The 15,416-nt window shown below is 44.8% G+C and overlaps 1 protein-coding gene across 2 annotated transcripts; it reads right to left on the bottom strand.

The window, feature by feature from the left end:
• Window positions 1-703: 703 nt before the first annotated feature.
• On the bottom strand, window positions 704-11,943 carry NUDT7 (nudix hydrolase 7). 2 transcript variants are annotated; one of them, XM_060289564.1, is made up of 5 exons: window positions 11,831-11,877; window positions 10,618-10,722; window positions 9,181-9,334; window positions 6,281-6,439; window positions 704-1,600 (listed from the first exon to the last, which is right to left on the bottom strand). In XM_060289564.1, exons 1-5 carry the CDS (start codon window positions 11,863-11,865, stop codon window positions 1,232-1,234), a joined length of 822 nt encoding a protein of 273 aa, XP_060145547.1. In that variant the 5' UTR covers window positions 11,866-11,877; the 3' UTR covers window positions 704-1,231. The 2 variants fall into 2 exon arrangements, with proteins under 2 accessions (XP_060145547.1, XP_030719137.2); XM_030863277.2 differs by lacking the exon at window positions 10,618-10,722 and having other exon boundaries at window positions 11,831-11,943.
• Between the last annotated feature and the right edge of the window lie 3,473 nt (window positions 11,944-15,416).

The following is a 15,416-nucleotide window of genomic DNA, read 5'->3' as shown; positions in this document are numbered from 1 at the left end:
TCATAGTCCTTCATTTCAGTTATTTTGGATGATGACTGCCAAACCCCACCAACACCTAAAGTTGTCCTGTGCACGTCCCAGAACTCATATGTTAAACGCAGACCATCCTGAATTCTAATTGCTGGCAACACCTCAGGTTTGGGCGAATATCCAGCCAACCATTTTCAAGTGTTATGGTGTATTATTAGGGCTACAGCTCTGCTGTAACAGTGACCCCACATTACAGTGGCAGAAATGACAGAATTTTATTTTTCTCCCATGTAACAGTCCCAAGTGAGTAGTCCAGGATGGTGGGTTGCTTTGCTCCACAGACTCATTCAGAGAGTCAAGCTCTTACCATCTTTTGGCTCTAACTTTCCTGCAGGAATTGTCTTCATCTGTGTAGTCAAGGCTGGGTTGCAGATAAATCAGGGAAAAGGGAAAGAGAATCCAGGGAATCTGGCTTGTCCCTTAAATTGGAGATGACTGCAAGAACGATTTTCACTCACGTTCCATTGGCTTAAGTTAAATTTCAGAGTTACATTTAACTGCACCAGAACTTAGGTAATGCTGTTTCTACCTGGGCAGCTATGGGCTCAGATTCAACGCTATTGCCAAATAAGAAAAGGAGGATGGATTTTGATGGCTGGGCAGAAGTTTCTGTCACATGTAACAACAGATAGAGGTATTACCTCCTACAAACAAGATGAACGCCACAAGATCATACATTTAACAAATATTTATTAAGTGCCTGCTATGTGCCTGACCCTTTTTCTTACATGTGTAAGGAAAGCATTGTTAGATATACTGTGGGTGAAATTATGCAACAGTATAAACATATTTTTCTACTTAAAAAAAATTTTTTTTTTTAATTTTTATTTTTATTTACTTATTTGGTTGCACCAAGTCTTAGTTGTGGCAGGTGGGCTTCTTAGTTGTGGCACATGAACTCTTAGTTGCGTCATGCATGTGGGATCTAGTTCCCTGACCAGGGATTGAACCTGGGCCCCCAGCATTGGGAGTGTGGAGTCTTATCCACTGCACCACCAGGGAAGTCCCCATTTTTCTACTTTTGAAAGACTTTTGCTTTTTCAGATAATAGAGGGGAACTGGAAAAAAGGCAAGGTTTTTACCCTCATATTGCAGGAAACATTCGTACCTGTCAAATTCCAACAGCTGGCATTATTGTTGTTCTGTGGAAAAGCCCACACAAACACCGTTTAGAGAGTTATTTGAGTATTGGTCTCATAAATCATAACTTGCTTGTAGCACGTTTATGAAGCTTCAGTAAAGACTCTTCAGAGGATGACATCAGATCGTTGAGATTAAATTCAACCTCAAAGGAGGGTTTTTTTCCCAGAATAATTAAGGCAACAAACAAGGCACATTTTGCAGTCATTCCCCGGATATGATAAGTCACACCATCTTCAGGGTTCGTGTACTCAAAGCAGTGAATAATAATATGATGACCAGCGCGTGTCAGGTGATTCTGCTGGTAGACGCTGGGATGCAGGAAATATTCCAGAGGCACCAGGAACACATTCTTAACTTCATCGGGGTTAGGCTTGGCCTGGAAGTTGGAGTCTATAAATCCTACAACAGGGGTTATCAATGTATCTCTCTGAAAGCAAAACACAAAAGATACAAACTGAGAAGTGAAGACATACCGTTTCAAAAAAAGCATGGTTAAAAGCATGCCACTTCTACATGAGCTAAGCTCACAGGCCAAAGCAGTCAGTTACATAAAACTTGCTCCAAGTTTTATGCAAGTTTTATGCAAGTTTTTAAGCAAGTTTACTTGCTCCAAAGTAAACTTTATGTCCCCCTAAATGGGAGTGGTCTCTGCCCTAACTGAGGCAGCATCTCAGATGAGTCTGAAAATGATATTTTTGGGGAACATAAATTGGTACAATCTTTTGGAACAGAGATTTAGTAATATTATAAAAATGTGCTCCCTTTGGCCCTGAAATTGCATTTGTGTGGGTACATCTGTATGATAAATTCCTACCAGTGAGAAAAGATAAACGTACAAGACTGAAGCATTATTTGCAATAGTCCCAAACTAAAGTTATCACTGCTCAATGGGTATTTAGGGTAGATCAATTACGACTATATCCACATAATGGGGTACTATGCAGCCCTTGAAAAGAATGTGATCGACACCTTTCCTTATCAGTATAGACAAGTATGTGCCATCTTACCAATAGAAAAGCGACATCATATTAATTGTGGCATGTTCCCACTTGTGGGAAATTTTAGATATATATGTGTGTATATATATATACTGTTTTACATACATGCTTATAAGTGGGGGGGGATTTCTATTTACAACCACTACTGTGCTGAAATGAATGTAGGGTGCCGTTAACTGAAAGATACTACTGAAAATCTTGAGGGGGAGGCCTGGAGTTTAGTGTAGGAGCTGATAAGGGCTGCATGACCTTGAATTAGAAAGTAGGAAGAATCAGGAATTCCTGGGAGAACTCCTAAGAGGAAGTGGGTGGGAAAATCCAGGGATACATTGTGAGGCTGGGGTTCTATAGGAGGATAAACAGGCCTGTGGAAAATTCTGAGGAAGGACAGCTAAAGCATGTTTAAGAACAGTGATGACTGGGACTTCCTTGGTGGTCCAGTGGTTAGGACTCCACGCTCTCAGTGCAGGGGACACGGGTTCGATCCCTGGTCGGGGAACTAAGATTCTACATGCCGTGTGGTGAAGCCAAAAAAAAAAAAACAGTGATGACTCAGACCATTAACCCAAGTAATGATGAAAAGTCAACATGTGGACCAGGAGAGGAGAATGGGAGCACAGACTTGAGACACCCTTAGAGTGGGAAATCTGCGGTCATGAGTTGCCAGAGGCCAGAGGCTTTGTTCCAGCAGCAGCACTCACTGTGCCTGGCCCTGTGTGAAGGCTCAGCCTCTTCTGTCCCAGGGTTCCCCAAAGGCGGCCTCTGCGATGAAGACTCAGATGCAAGTGATTTCTTAAAGAAGTGGTGAGGAAGGGTGCGGGGAAGAAAGACGGGGAGTTGGGGAGCCAGGCAAGGACGCCGTGGGGGCCTGCGGGGTGTAAAGTGCACCTTCGAGTCTGTCCCACGAGATGAGGGGGCTGGGCTTTCATGCCGCTCAGTCATTGGCTGAGGACGGCCCAGCTGGAAGTAAATCAAGGCAGTGCTGGCTCTCTGTGCATCAGGGGAAGCGGTTCCAGTAGTCCAAGGGCACGGGTCTTGGAAGAAAGCTGCTGGTGTGTGTATCAGAAACACGGCCTGAAATGACTAAGAAGGCATCTGGACAGAGCCTGGAGTATTGCTCAGCACGCATCCGTGGCTGCTATTTCCATTCAAAGACCATAACCTTCTCTAGAATCCAACACCCTCCCCCTGATTCTTCACAACAACCTGCCCACGAGGAAGCTTGAACAATGGCAACTGGACAAGAAAAAACTTGCCCAAGGTCACATCCAGCTAACACTTGGCAGAAACCAGGATTCAACCACGGGCGTGCTGCCCACACACTCAAATTCTATCAAACACGTGTCACCATATCTCCAAGATGGCACACTAGCGGGTGGCTCAAATACGACGGTGGAGAGTTCCCAGCTGCAGCTCAGATTTCATTCCCTCCCGAGGACTGAGGGCCACACTTGTTAGGCAGGTGCATGGAAAGTGACTTTGCATGGCAGTGCCAGCCCTTAAATTGGTATGTCAGAGCCTGAGAAAATGGGTGGGGAAAAAAAATCAAAGCCTCAAAAGGAGATCATGGTTTAAGACTGAATGTTTCAGATGCAGAGTCAGGCACGTTTAACATGGTTCAAGCTTAGAAGAGTAAGAGAGACTGTGGGAATCTGTGGATGAAGCAGCATCTCTGGACATCCGGTCTCTAGAAACACAGGTGTCTGAATTGGCAGGGGAATAAAGGGTGGTGCGTGGCAGACATCCTAGGACCCATAAAACTCTGAATTTGGCCATCTGCTGAGTTGAAACGCCATGGAGACAGGCTTCTGCTGTGGGCATAGGGTGAGGCAGCCTTTAGGGCCCCTGGAAGAAGCTGCAGGCTATTAGAAACATCCCGGGAAGTCAGGATACACCACTGAAATGTTACAGGAATTGGGCCTTTGGGATGCAAAGAAAAGGATCGAGACTGGCAGGTATGGGCCATGTACAGAGAAAAAGGAGAACTGTCCCCCAAGGCCTTTGAAGAGAGAAGTTCATACGTGTATGACAAAAGGACAAGCAGGTTGGGGGCTGGAAGGCGTGGGAGGGTTAACGCCGGGTGTGGGTAAAAGCCAATGACACCCCAGAACATCTCTGGGCATTGCCCTGTGTTCCCTGGGGGACAAAATTACCCCCAGTTAAGAACCACTGGATTAGATTATGCTTCTAAGCATTAAATAAATGGCATTTTGGTAGCACATTTAAAAGATCTGCAAGGTCCAAAAAACAAAATGACCCTCACTAGCACTTCTAAACACAGTACACCTTTCTTGAAAGACTTTGTTCATTCTAATTTCTCGTTGATGTGATCAGCATTATATCAAGAGCAGGTCATCTTAGAAACCTCCTGCTCCGGGAGCATCTGGTCCACGGAAATCTTCTGAAGACCCATAAACACCTGTGGAGACTGTTGTATCCTCTCCCCTCAAGGGCAGAACTCAGTAGCTCCTGGGGACCTTGGAAATGGAGTTACTCTCACTTTGGGAACTTACAACCATTATGTGTTTTGTCAAGAGTTCTAAAATCAATCCCTAAGATGTGCTGGGGGATTTGCAGACATCCTCTGAAACGGGCTCCCAGTAGAAAACATAGTTGAAGAGGAAGTAATTGACACGTATCTTGTCCTAATCCCATGTTCCTTTTCTCTGTCTCATTTCTTTTTCATCAAGGATGCATTATTGCCATTAGCTTCTTCCAAACTAAATCTCCCTTGAGTGGTGACCTTTCTATTTTTAAAATGGACCCAACTAAGACATATCTCAGCACCACCGATCTTCATAAAGGGCGATCTGGTTTTCTAATTTTTAGGTATCAGTGGGATTCTTCCTTTGACATAAAAATTCACCTGGAAACCCGATATTATTTAAAACATAAAAAAATTTACACCTACCTCTGATATGTGATGAGTACAGTTCACCTCTGTGATATTCTTCCCTCAAGCCCATAAACCTAGCTTAACCAGGAGAAAAATATCGGATAAACCCCAATTGAGGAGCATTCTAGAACATACCTGACCAGTACACCTCAAGAGCGTCAAGGTCATGAAAATAATGGAAGGCTAAGAAACTGTCACAGATCAGAGAATAAGGAGACATGACAACCAAGCACAACATGGTATCCCGGATCTCATCCAGGACAGAAAGGAGGACATTAGTAGAAAAACTAGTAAAAGACAAGAGTGGAGTTTAGGTAATGGTAATGTACTAACATTGGTTTCTCAGTTGTCACCAATGTACCACAGTGATGTCCGACGTCAATAATGGGGGGACCCGTGTACGGGTATGCGAGAACTCTCTGTGATATCTTTGTGACTTTTCCGTGAATCTGTAACTGTTCTAAAATTAAAAGTTTATATGAATAATGTTATACTGATAAAACGACGCTGTTATCCAACTTCATATTTACTCCTTCTAAAGTCAATTAGTATTTACTTCTTCTAAAGTCAATTAGTACAACAACGAAATTGTTGTGTTCAGTGCATATGAAATAAGGTCTGGCTATCTCAGCCCCAGGATTCATTTTGTTGTTATGTTTGTTTGTTTGTTTGGTATATACTATCAAGGAAATCCTGCTTCACACAGAAATGCAGTTACAAGTAGTAACTGTTTTTAAACAGCTTTCCTGGTGATCTCAGGATACTGCTCAATTAATGTGACATGGAGAAACTTGGTTGCACGGTATGTGCAAAAATGAGTATCCTTAGGGCAAAAGTGATACCCTGGTGGCCTCCGAGGGGCTGAAATTTGGTATGCTCAAGTGTGTATTATTGTTTCAAGAGAATTCTCAAAATAAATGCATACTGGAGAAAAATAAATGTGAACTGAATGTTAATGAAACAATGCTGAGGCATCTGCAGGGTTCCACAGCACCTGGTTTGAAACCACTGATGGAGTTCAGCCCTTTCATTTCTGGATGGGGAAGAAGGGGCCCATTCAGGAAGGGGGGCTTACCTAAGGCCTCTTAGCTCACAAGGGGCAAAGTCCACACATGAACCAGTCTCTTGACTCAGTATAGCATTCTTGAGGGTCATGTTTGGCCACTGTGAGCTCATGAGAGTCTAGGAAACCCAGTTCCATCCCAAGCCTTACATCAAACAGCACTGGTACCAGGCGGCAGACGACCTCCACTTGATGAGGATGCAGCCCCACTTCCTCCTGGGCTTCCCGGAGAGCCGTGGCCACGTCATCCGCATCTGTAGGTTCGTACTTGCCTCCAGGAAAGCAGACCTCTCCAGGTGACCTTCTCAGCTGGATATGGAAAGAAAAGAGCTGCAGTGTGTGATTCCAAGTTTGCTACTGTTCACTCATTCACCAAGTATGCGCTGCATTTCTATCTTGTGCCAGAGACCATTCCCACACTCGTGGTAATAAGTGGGAATGCGACCAAAAAGTAAAGTTTTTTTTTTTTCTTGAATCCTTTTAAAAAATGAACTTGGAGAACTACCCTCACTTCTGATTTTTCTCTCCTTGCCCTCCAAAGATACCATACACACACAAACAGATTTACATGGATGAGGAGAAAAAGTGGAACAAAAGGAGAATGAAAACAGCAATGTCATCAATAATCTTTACTGAGTGCTTACCATGTTCTCATGCTGCTTCACGTGGATTTCTTTTCACTGAGTCCTCAGAACAGTTCTAGAAGTGACTATTTTTTAAAGTGTTTGTTTAATTGGGGTCAAATTCACATAATATAAAATTAACCCTTAAGAAAAAAAATTTTAATATGTTTTTTCATTGAACTATAGTTGATTTACAATGTTGCGTTAGTTTCTGGTATACAGCAAAGTGATTCAGGTATATATATAGATACATTCTGAGATACAGATATATATTCTGATGTCTATATCTATATCATATATATATATATATCAGATATCTGTATCTATATATATCATATATATATATATCTATCATCTATGTCATCTATCTGCCTATCATCTATCGTCTATCATCTATCTAACATCTATCTATCATCTGTCTATCATCTATCTGTCTATCTTCTATCTATCTGTCCTTCTGTCTATCATCTATCATCTATCTATCTATCATCTATATATCTAACATCTATCTGTCTATCATCTATCTATCTATAATCTATCTATAATCTATCATCTGTGTATCATCTATCTATCTATCTATCATCACCTATCATCTGTCATCTATCATCACCTGTCATCTGTCTATCTGTGTATCATCTATCTATCTATCTATCTATATCATCTGTCTATCACCTATCATCTGTCTATCATCTATCTATCATCTGTCTATTTATCTATCGTCTATCTGCCTGCCTATCTATCATCTGTCTATCATCTATCTGACTATCTATAATCTGTCTATAATCTATTATCTATCTATCATCTATCTGTCTATCATCTATCTATAATCTATTATCTATCTATCTATCTATCATCTATCTGTCTATCTATCATCTATCAGTCTGTCTGTCTATCTATCATCTATCTATCACCTATCATCTGTCTGTCTGTCTGTCTCCTGGGGCCCTGCTTATATGACTCCAGGGAGGGACACAGCTGCAGTAATGCCTCAGGGAATTTCTTACTCCCACAGCCAAATAGGGCCTAAAGTCAGGTGTAATTAGATTGAAATACTTCTTTGAAAAAAAGTGTGACCTTTTCACATCAGAATTTATGGTCTAAGATGATTCTTACATAATAATCGATAGGCAAAGCAACTCCGAGTGAAACCGAGACCCATTTTGGGGTTCTCTAGATTTTCTACATTACTGTCTGTCTGTCTGATAATATTAAAAATATATTTCAGTGCTTCTCTGGTGATTTTGGCAGAGCTGGGGACAGACCCTGGTCCCTGCTTCCCACTGAGTACCTCCCCCTTGGAACTTGGATTTTCATCATCTCATGTGTTTATGTCATTGTTGCCAGACCCAGACCACAGAGAACCCACACATGTCTAATCCCAAACCCAAAAAACTTCAGCTGATTCCTCAGCTTCCCCCTGACCCCACCCAAGGGATACTTCTTATTCTGCTTACAAAGCCTATTTTCTCATTATTGTGGCTTGTTTTGTTTTTTGTACTAGGATAACTTTGAAATGACTGCTTCCCCAGCTTTTCCTCACAAGTACCCCCAATAGCAGGGGAGAGTGACAGTACCCAGGGGTGTACCCAGGGGAACTCCATTCCCAAGCCCAACATTTCTTTAAAGTGGAACGATTTATCGTAAAAACTCAGGCCACATGTGCTAATGACACTAATGGTGACAGCTGAGACTTGCTGAATCCTTGCCAAATGCCAGTGCTGTTTTAGGTGCTTTACATTTGTTACCCTGTAGAGCCCTCACAGCAGCCCTATGATGCAGGTACTAATAGCTTGTCCTCATTTTGCAAGTGAAGACATTACAGCACAGAGAGGGTAATTAATTAGGACAAAGTCACACAGCTTCAACAAGACTGCATTCGAACATAGGCAGCCAGCTTAGGGCCCAGGCTATCAACATCAGTGCTCTAGAATTTTCACATTATACCTGGGGTGGGAGTAGTCTAAAACAGTGGCTCTCAGTGGGGGCAATTTTATCCCCTCCCCATCCCTGCTGAAACAGTAGGCAATGTCTGGAGACATTTGCGGTTGTCACAAAAGTGTGTGTGAGTGCGTGTGTGTGTGTGTTACTGGCATGTAGTGCGTAGAGGCCAGGGATGTTGTTAAACATCCTATAATGCACAGGGCAACTCCACCAACAAAGAATTATCCAGCCCAAATGCCAATGGCTGGATAAGAAACCCCGGCCTAAAAGTATTTTAAATTACTTGCTAGCTAAATTACTTATTTTACTTTCCAAAACTTCTCCAAAACAGCCCTGTTATCCTGTGGCTTCATGTACTTCTCGAACATCACAATTTTGAGAGTACAGTTGAGAAGCTAGAACCTCAGAATAAGTGCCAGTGACAGCACTTCCTGGGGTTTTCGCATGTCCTGAGACTTTAATGGAAGGAGCCTTTTTGTCACCTACCTTCTCTGACCGAAGGGTGAACAACAGGTAGAGTTTTCCTTCTTTAGCCAACAACGGTAAAAGGATGGAACATTTGTTAGACAACAAGTGAGAATATTTGGTCCCAACGTCATGTTTTCTTAAGCGGGCCTTAGCGTCATCTATCAAACTGTTCCTAAAATGGAAACAAACCAAACAGTTTAGTAACCAGAGTTATGATGTCATACAGAGTGAAGTAAGTCATAAAAAAAATATATCGTATATTAACGCATATATGTGGAATCTAGAAAAATGGTACAGATGAATCTATTTGCAGGGCAGGAATAGAGAGGCAGACATAGAAAATGGATGTGTGGACACAGCGCGGGAAGGGGGGTGTGGGACAAACTGGGAGATTAGGACTGCCATATATACACTACCATGTGTAAAACTGATAGCTAGTGGGAACCTGCCGTGTAGCACAGGGAGCTCAGCTCGGTGCTGTGTGATGACCTAGACGGGTGGGATGGGGGGTGGTGGGAGGCTCAAGAGGGAGGGGATATGGCGATATACATATACATATAGCTGATTCACTTCATTGTACAGCAGAAACTAACACAATATTGTAGAGCATCTATACTCCTAAAAAAAAAAAAGTTCCTAATCCTGACAGTGTTTCTGCTTCATTGTGTGTCCTGGCATTTACCATTTTTGAGTCTCAGTGTACTTTTTAATAATATGGCAGCAGTAATAATACCCAAATCACGTGACTGTTGGCAAGCTAAAATGAGACAAAAAACTACTAAGAACACAGTTCCGTATCTGAGTTCACTTCAAAAGCTAAATGAATTTTAAGTAATGGTAAATATTCTTTCAACAGTGCAATAGCTCAGTGTTGAAATCCATAATAATATTCAGGAAGACAGGTTTGCAGAGCAAGTCACTGTAAGGTTAGACCATCGTAAGGTTAAGAACTTTCTCTTAACCTGGCCCTTATGTCACAGTATCAAACCCTTGTCTTCAAATGCCTTGTAACAGTGGTTCCCAAACTTAAGCAGCAACAGAATCACCCAGAGGTCTTGTTACAACATAGATGGCTGGGTCCACCTGTGACTTCGTAAAAGCCAAGTATTCAGATTTATAACCACAAATGATGCCCTGGCTCCATAACTATGGGTCTGTTTCGGTCCTTTTGACAGGTGTATTTTATTGCTGGTTTGTGAAGTGGGTTAAATAGTGTCCCCTCCCCAAAACCACCATTATTTGAAAACAGGATGGTATTTGGAAACAGGATCTTTGCAGATGCGATTAGTGAAGGATTTCGAGATGAAATCATCCTGGATTAGGGTGGGCCCTAAATCCAATAACTGGTGTCCTTATAAGAAGAGGAGACGACACAGAGAGACACATATATGGGGAAGAAGGTCATTTGAAGATGAGGCAGAAATTGGAGTGATGGTGCCACAAGCCAAGGAATACCTGGGGCCACCAGAAGCTGAAACAGGAAGGGAGGGTCCTTCCCTAGAGCCTTCAGAGGGAGCATGGCCTTGCTGACTCCTTGATTTTGAGCTTCTAGCCTCAGAACTGTGGAAGAATACATTTCTGTTGTTTTAAGTCATCCAGTTTGGGATACTTTGTTATGGCAGCCCTAGAAACTAACAGTTTGATTTTAACTTTTCTATGGTTAGGGCAGTTCTGCATAAGGGGCAAGATCGGGTATTTAAGTGAGGCAGAACTGGTTTCAAAGTGTTAGGAACGACCTCTCCAAGCCCCCCTTTCCTCATCTGTGACATGTTGAAGATATTTGTGATGATTAAATGACATGGTTCTGTGGCTGACACTCAGGGTCCAAGGAATGGCAACATGTTATCATAAATGTCTCAGTCCTTAGGCAGTTGTTGCCAGAGATGTTTGCTATTTTTTGCTTCTTTCTACGAGGCAGGATGATCAATAATGTGGTTGGGTAACAGCAGTGGATGTCAAAAGCGACCAAATGGCCTGAAAAGAGAAATGGAATGCTGTCACTGGAGACTCCAGGGCGCATCCCGTGCACACAAGCCCGCGTCCAGAAAAGGAAACTGTCCCTACCGGGAATGCGAGGGACTACTTAAAAGTATGGCTTTTAAGAGACGCCCAGAACTGACCAGAGGGACCAGCAGAAGCAAAAGTCTGCAAAAACGTCCCCATTAGGGGGCTGGTCCTTGGGGTAATCGCCATAAAAACACCAACAGTAGCAGCCACCCCATTCTGGGCATGGGCTCATCTCACCTTCTTCCCTTGCTTTTCTCATTAAGGTGAAAACACGATCACGTCCTGGCTCAGAGAGGTTACGTAACTGAGACCCAAGATCCCGACCTTGAACCCTGAGCTGCCTGGCGCGGCCTCGCAGTCCCTGACGTCGGACTCCGGAGACCGGGTGAGCGGAAGAGGGAAGCCCTTGGGGGAGGGGTGTGCACCCACGATAGCCACAAACGGCTCTGTCTTTGGCGGGAGAAGCTGCGAAGGCCCAGGGACCCTGCGAGCGGCCAAGGGAGGTGAGCGCCCGGAGAGCGGGCTCGGAGGGTGGGCAAGGGGGCTCAGCAAAAAGTAGCCAAAAGGCGCCGGTCATACGTGGCCAGCGATCTGTTCGGCCTCGCCGCGATCAAGGCCGGGCCAGGCAGGGCTCGGGGTGCCAGGGCCGGGGAGGCTTTACCTGACTGGCTTCTGGGGAGGAGAGGATCGCCACATCTTCCCCGGGAAAGTTTGTTTCCGGTAACTCCTCCCGGGGAGGGCGGGGGGTGAAAAACAAATCGCCCGGACGGGCATGCGCAGAGCAGCTCTGGGCCTGGGGCGGGGAGAGGGGCGGGGCCTGGGGACGGAGGCGGGGATGGGGCGGGTTCTAGTGTCGGAAGCAGGACTGAGCCGAGAGCCGTAGGCGGAGGATCGGGGCGGGGCGAGACGTGAGGGCGGGGCTCGTGGGGCTTAAACGTCGCGCCCTCCCGGTCGCGCAAAGTAGCGCTCAGCTTTCCCTCAGATGCTGGAGGTAAGTGAGGCATTCTAAAATTGACAACAGTGAAAAAAGAAAAAAGTGAAAATGCAGTGCTGGTGAGTTGAGAGGATTCTTACACTCGCACTCACTGTTGCTAGGAGGTCAAGTTGGTTCAACTTTTCTGAACAGCAGTCAACACATGACTACCCAGCACGTACTTTGTGCTGGATGCAGCTCCCGCAGTGAGCGAAAAGACACCGCAGAGCTTACAGTCAAATGGGAGAGAGAGACACGAATCAAAAATTACATAGATAAAGCAGAAGTCCTTAGACCCTGGAGAGCATGTGAGGGAGAAACAGATCAGAAGGCTAACCAGAGAGATTGACAGTGGAGCTGACGTCGAAAGCAGCTATTCTCCAAGTGTGGTCCTGGGACCAGCCACGACCGTCCACATCAGCACCACCTGTGTGCTGTTAAAAATAGGTAGATTCTTGGGTCCCACCCCGGGTCTGCTGGATCAGAAACTGAGGGCAGAGCACAGTGATCTGTACTGGAAGGGGATTCTGATGCGCCGAGAGGGAGAAGGGCAGGGAGAGCGTTCCAGGAAGAAGGACAAGTTTGTGCAAAGACCCCAGAAGTAGCTGGAGAAGACCAGTGAGAGGGAGCCTGGTTTGAGCTGACACTTAAGAAGTCACTTCAGAGGCTGAAGGCTAGGCTGACTTCTCCATCCTGCACAGAAGGTGCAATGCCTGGGGTCCTCAATAATTTCAAGACCCCATGAAAATTCTTTAATTTTAATTTCTTCTAAAGGAAGAAAATGAATACAATAATATGCAAAATATAATAATGAATCCAGCCTGGCTTATATTCATCTTTATACCAATGCAATCTTAAAATAGAATTCATTTTATTATTTTATGGAGGAAGGGGTGTCCATAAACCCAAAATTACCTAGGGCCCGTGAAAATCACAATGTGGCCTTGGGTCATGGGACAGTTGGGCCAAGGTTCCCAAGACCTTTAAAACCACTAAGCTTAGGGCTTCCCTGGTGGCGCAGTGGTTGAGAGTCCTCCTGCCAATGCAGGGGACACGGGTTCGCGCCCCAGTCCGGGAAGATCCCACATGCCGCGGAGCAGCTAGGCCGGTGAGCCGTGGCCGCTGAGCCTGTGCGCCCGGAGCCTGTGCTCCACAATGGGAGAGGCCACAACAGTGAGAGGCCCGCGTACCGCACAAAAAAAAAAAAAAAAAAAATGGGGCATTTTGTAGAGTAGAGCCCTGGGAATAGAGGAAAAGGCTTTGGAAGCCACAGCAGATGGAGGTTGACCTTCTTTCTAAAGGAATAGGAATAACAGGTCTGGGTTTTCAGGAAGATCTCTGTGGAATCAGGGTGGGACATGGATTGTGAGGAGAGATTGGAGGCAGTTGGGCGGGGGCAGCTCTTCCAAAAGTCTGCGCTGAAGGAACCAGAAAAAAAATGCTTTAAACCTTCTGAAAAATCCCCATCCATACTACTGACATCAGAAAATCAGAATGTAGCAGGAGTTTGGATTGCCTTCATGTAAAAAGCAGAGTCCTGAGATGCTTTGCTGTATACCAAGGCTATATGCAGGGCATCTACTTTCAAGATCAGAAATACTGCTGGAAAAACACTTAGCTTTTATGGCTTTTGTAATGCTGGAAGCCATAGCACAGGGAACATCACAAGGTGAAATGCATCATAATAAGAAGATATATATATCTGCAAAACAATACAGGATTCAAGATTAATGGGCAATGTCTTTTAGAGGAAATGACTTGTCTCTGTAGCTTTTGCACACAGATTTGTTGGTAGTGACATAATTCTGGAAAACGTGTTGAAGAAAAGCGAAGCTATAAAAAGCTTCAGGCCAGCCTGCAAAGCCAACACCTCCATGTGCATTTCTCTCAAAAAAGCACATCCCAGGGGCCAGGGTGAAGCTTATCTGCAGTCCACCCACCTGGAAACATTGTTGAGCAGCACCTTAAGGCCAGGCCTGGGTGGTACAGAGATAAAGAAAATACCAGCCAGCCTTTGGAGCAAAGGAAGTCTGGGGAAAAGACCTGCAACAATTAGCGTTAATGCCAGATAAGCGCTTTAATCGGGGAGGGGATCCAAAGTGCTCTGGGGGCCAGGAGCAGCGGGGAAGCAATTAATTCTGTCTGGGGGTAGGAAGTGGGGTCTAGGTAGGCTGTGGCGAGAAGGTAAGGTATAAGGAAACACTGAGCACTTAGCATTACTTTCCTAAGGAGATAAAGCTCAAGAAATGGGAGTTTCCTCCACTCCTTCCTCAGTTTGCAGAGGGTCTCTAAACTCTTGCAGGGAAGTCTCAGGAGACAGCTTTCAGATTCGTTCTCACGTATCCATCAGGGGATGACGGTTACAATTGCTGGGCTGGGTATTGGAGGAGTAGACACTTCTCCCATCACCTTCATCCACTCCTCACCCCTCCCCCTGGCAAGTCAGAGAGAGTTAAGGAGGCACAGCCTTCTCCCCTTTTAGCAGAGGAAGATGACAGCGTTGTTTGAGGACTAGGTTGAAGTAGAAATTCCTTTATGAATGGGTCAGGGGTCCTCAGCATCAATATCATCTGGGGGCGAGGAGGCTGCCTGGACATCTAAGTGCCCCGAATCCCACCCTACAGGTACTTATCTCAGGGTGGAAATGCATCCAGGAACAGGCATTTGTGAGCAAGCTTCTAGGTGATTCTGTTGTAAGGGTGAAGACACTAGTTTAAGTGCTCCCAAGGGAGACGTTTGATGTTGAGAGGATAAGGCCACCTCCTTTGAACGGTGGGTGATGTAGCATCCCCAGAGGGAAGGCAGCTGGTGCCCACCAGTGCCAGGAGGTACCCTTCCTGGTAGCACTGGAACAATCTTCCTTTCTGGGCTTGGGAGTTGGCAACTAGGGCAGGTCCAGCTCAGGAGAGACTCCAGGGAAGTTGAGTGGATTGTTCTGTACAAAGTGGGCTGAAGTGTACAGATCCCTACCTAATGTGGTCCTTGCTTTTTGGTAAAAGACCCATTAAAAAGGAAAGAGCTTGTGAATTTGGTTCAGCATGTTCTCAAGGCTGAGCGCTCATTCTTGGGCTTGGCATCAAGGTGGATGTTGGAGATATAGGGACACCTGACGGTTGATCCTCGTTATTGAGGACTTTGATGTCAGATATGGCGGCAAGTAACTTTAGTCTGCACAAGAATCTTCTGGGGGCTAATTAAACATGTAGTCTCTTGGGCTGTGGCCTCATTCGCAATACAAATGCATCTGCATTTGCAACCAGACCTTTGCATCATT

Source organism: Globicephala melas, chromosome 19 (genome assembly GCF_963455315.2).
Source record: "Globicephala melas chromosome 19, mGloMel1.2, whole genome shotgun sequence".
Classification (NCBI taxonomy): Eukaryota; Metazoa; Chordata; class Mammalia; order Artiodactyla; family Delphinidae; genus Globicephala; species Globicephala melas.
This window is presented reverse-complemented; position numbering and strand designations above follow the sequence as displayed.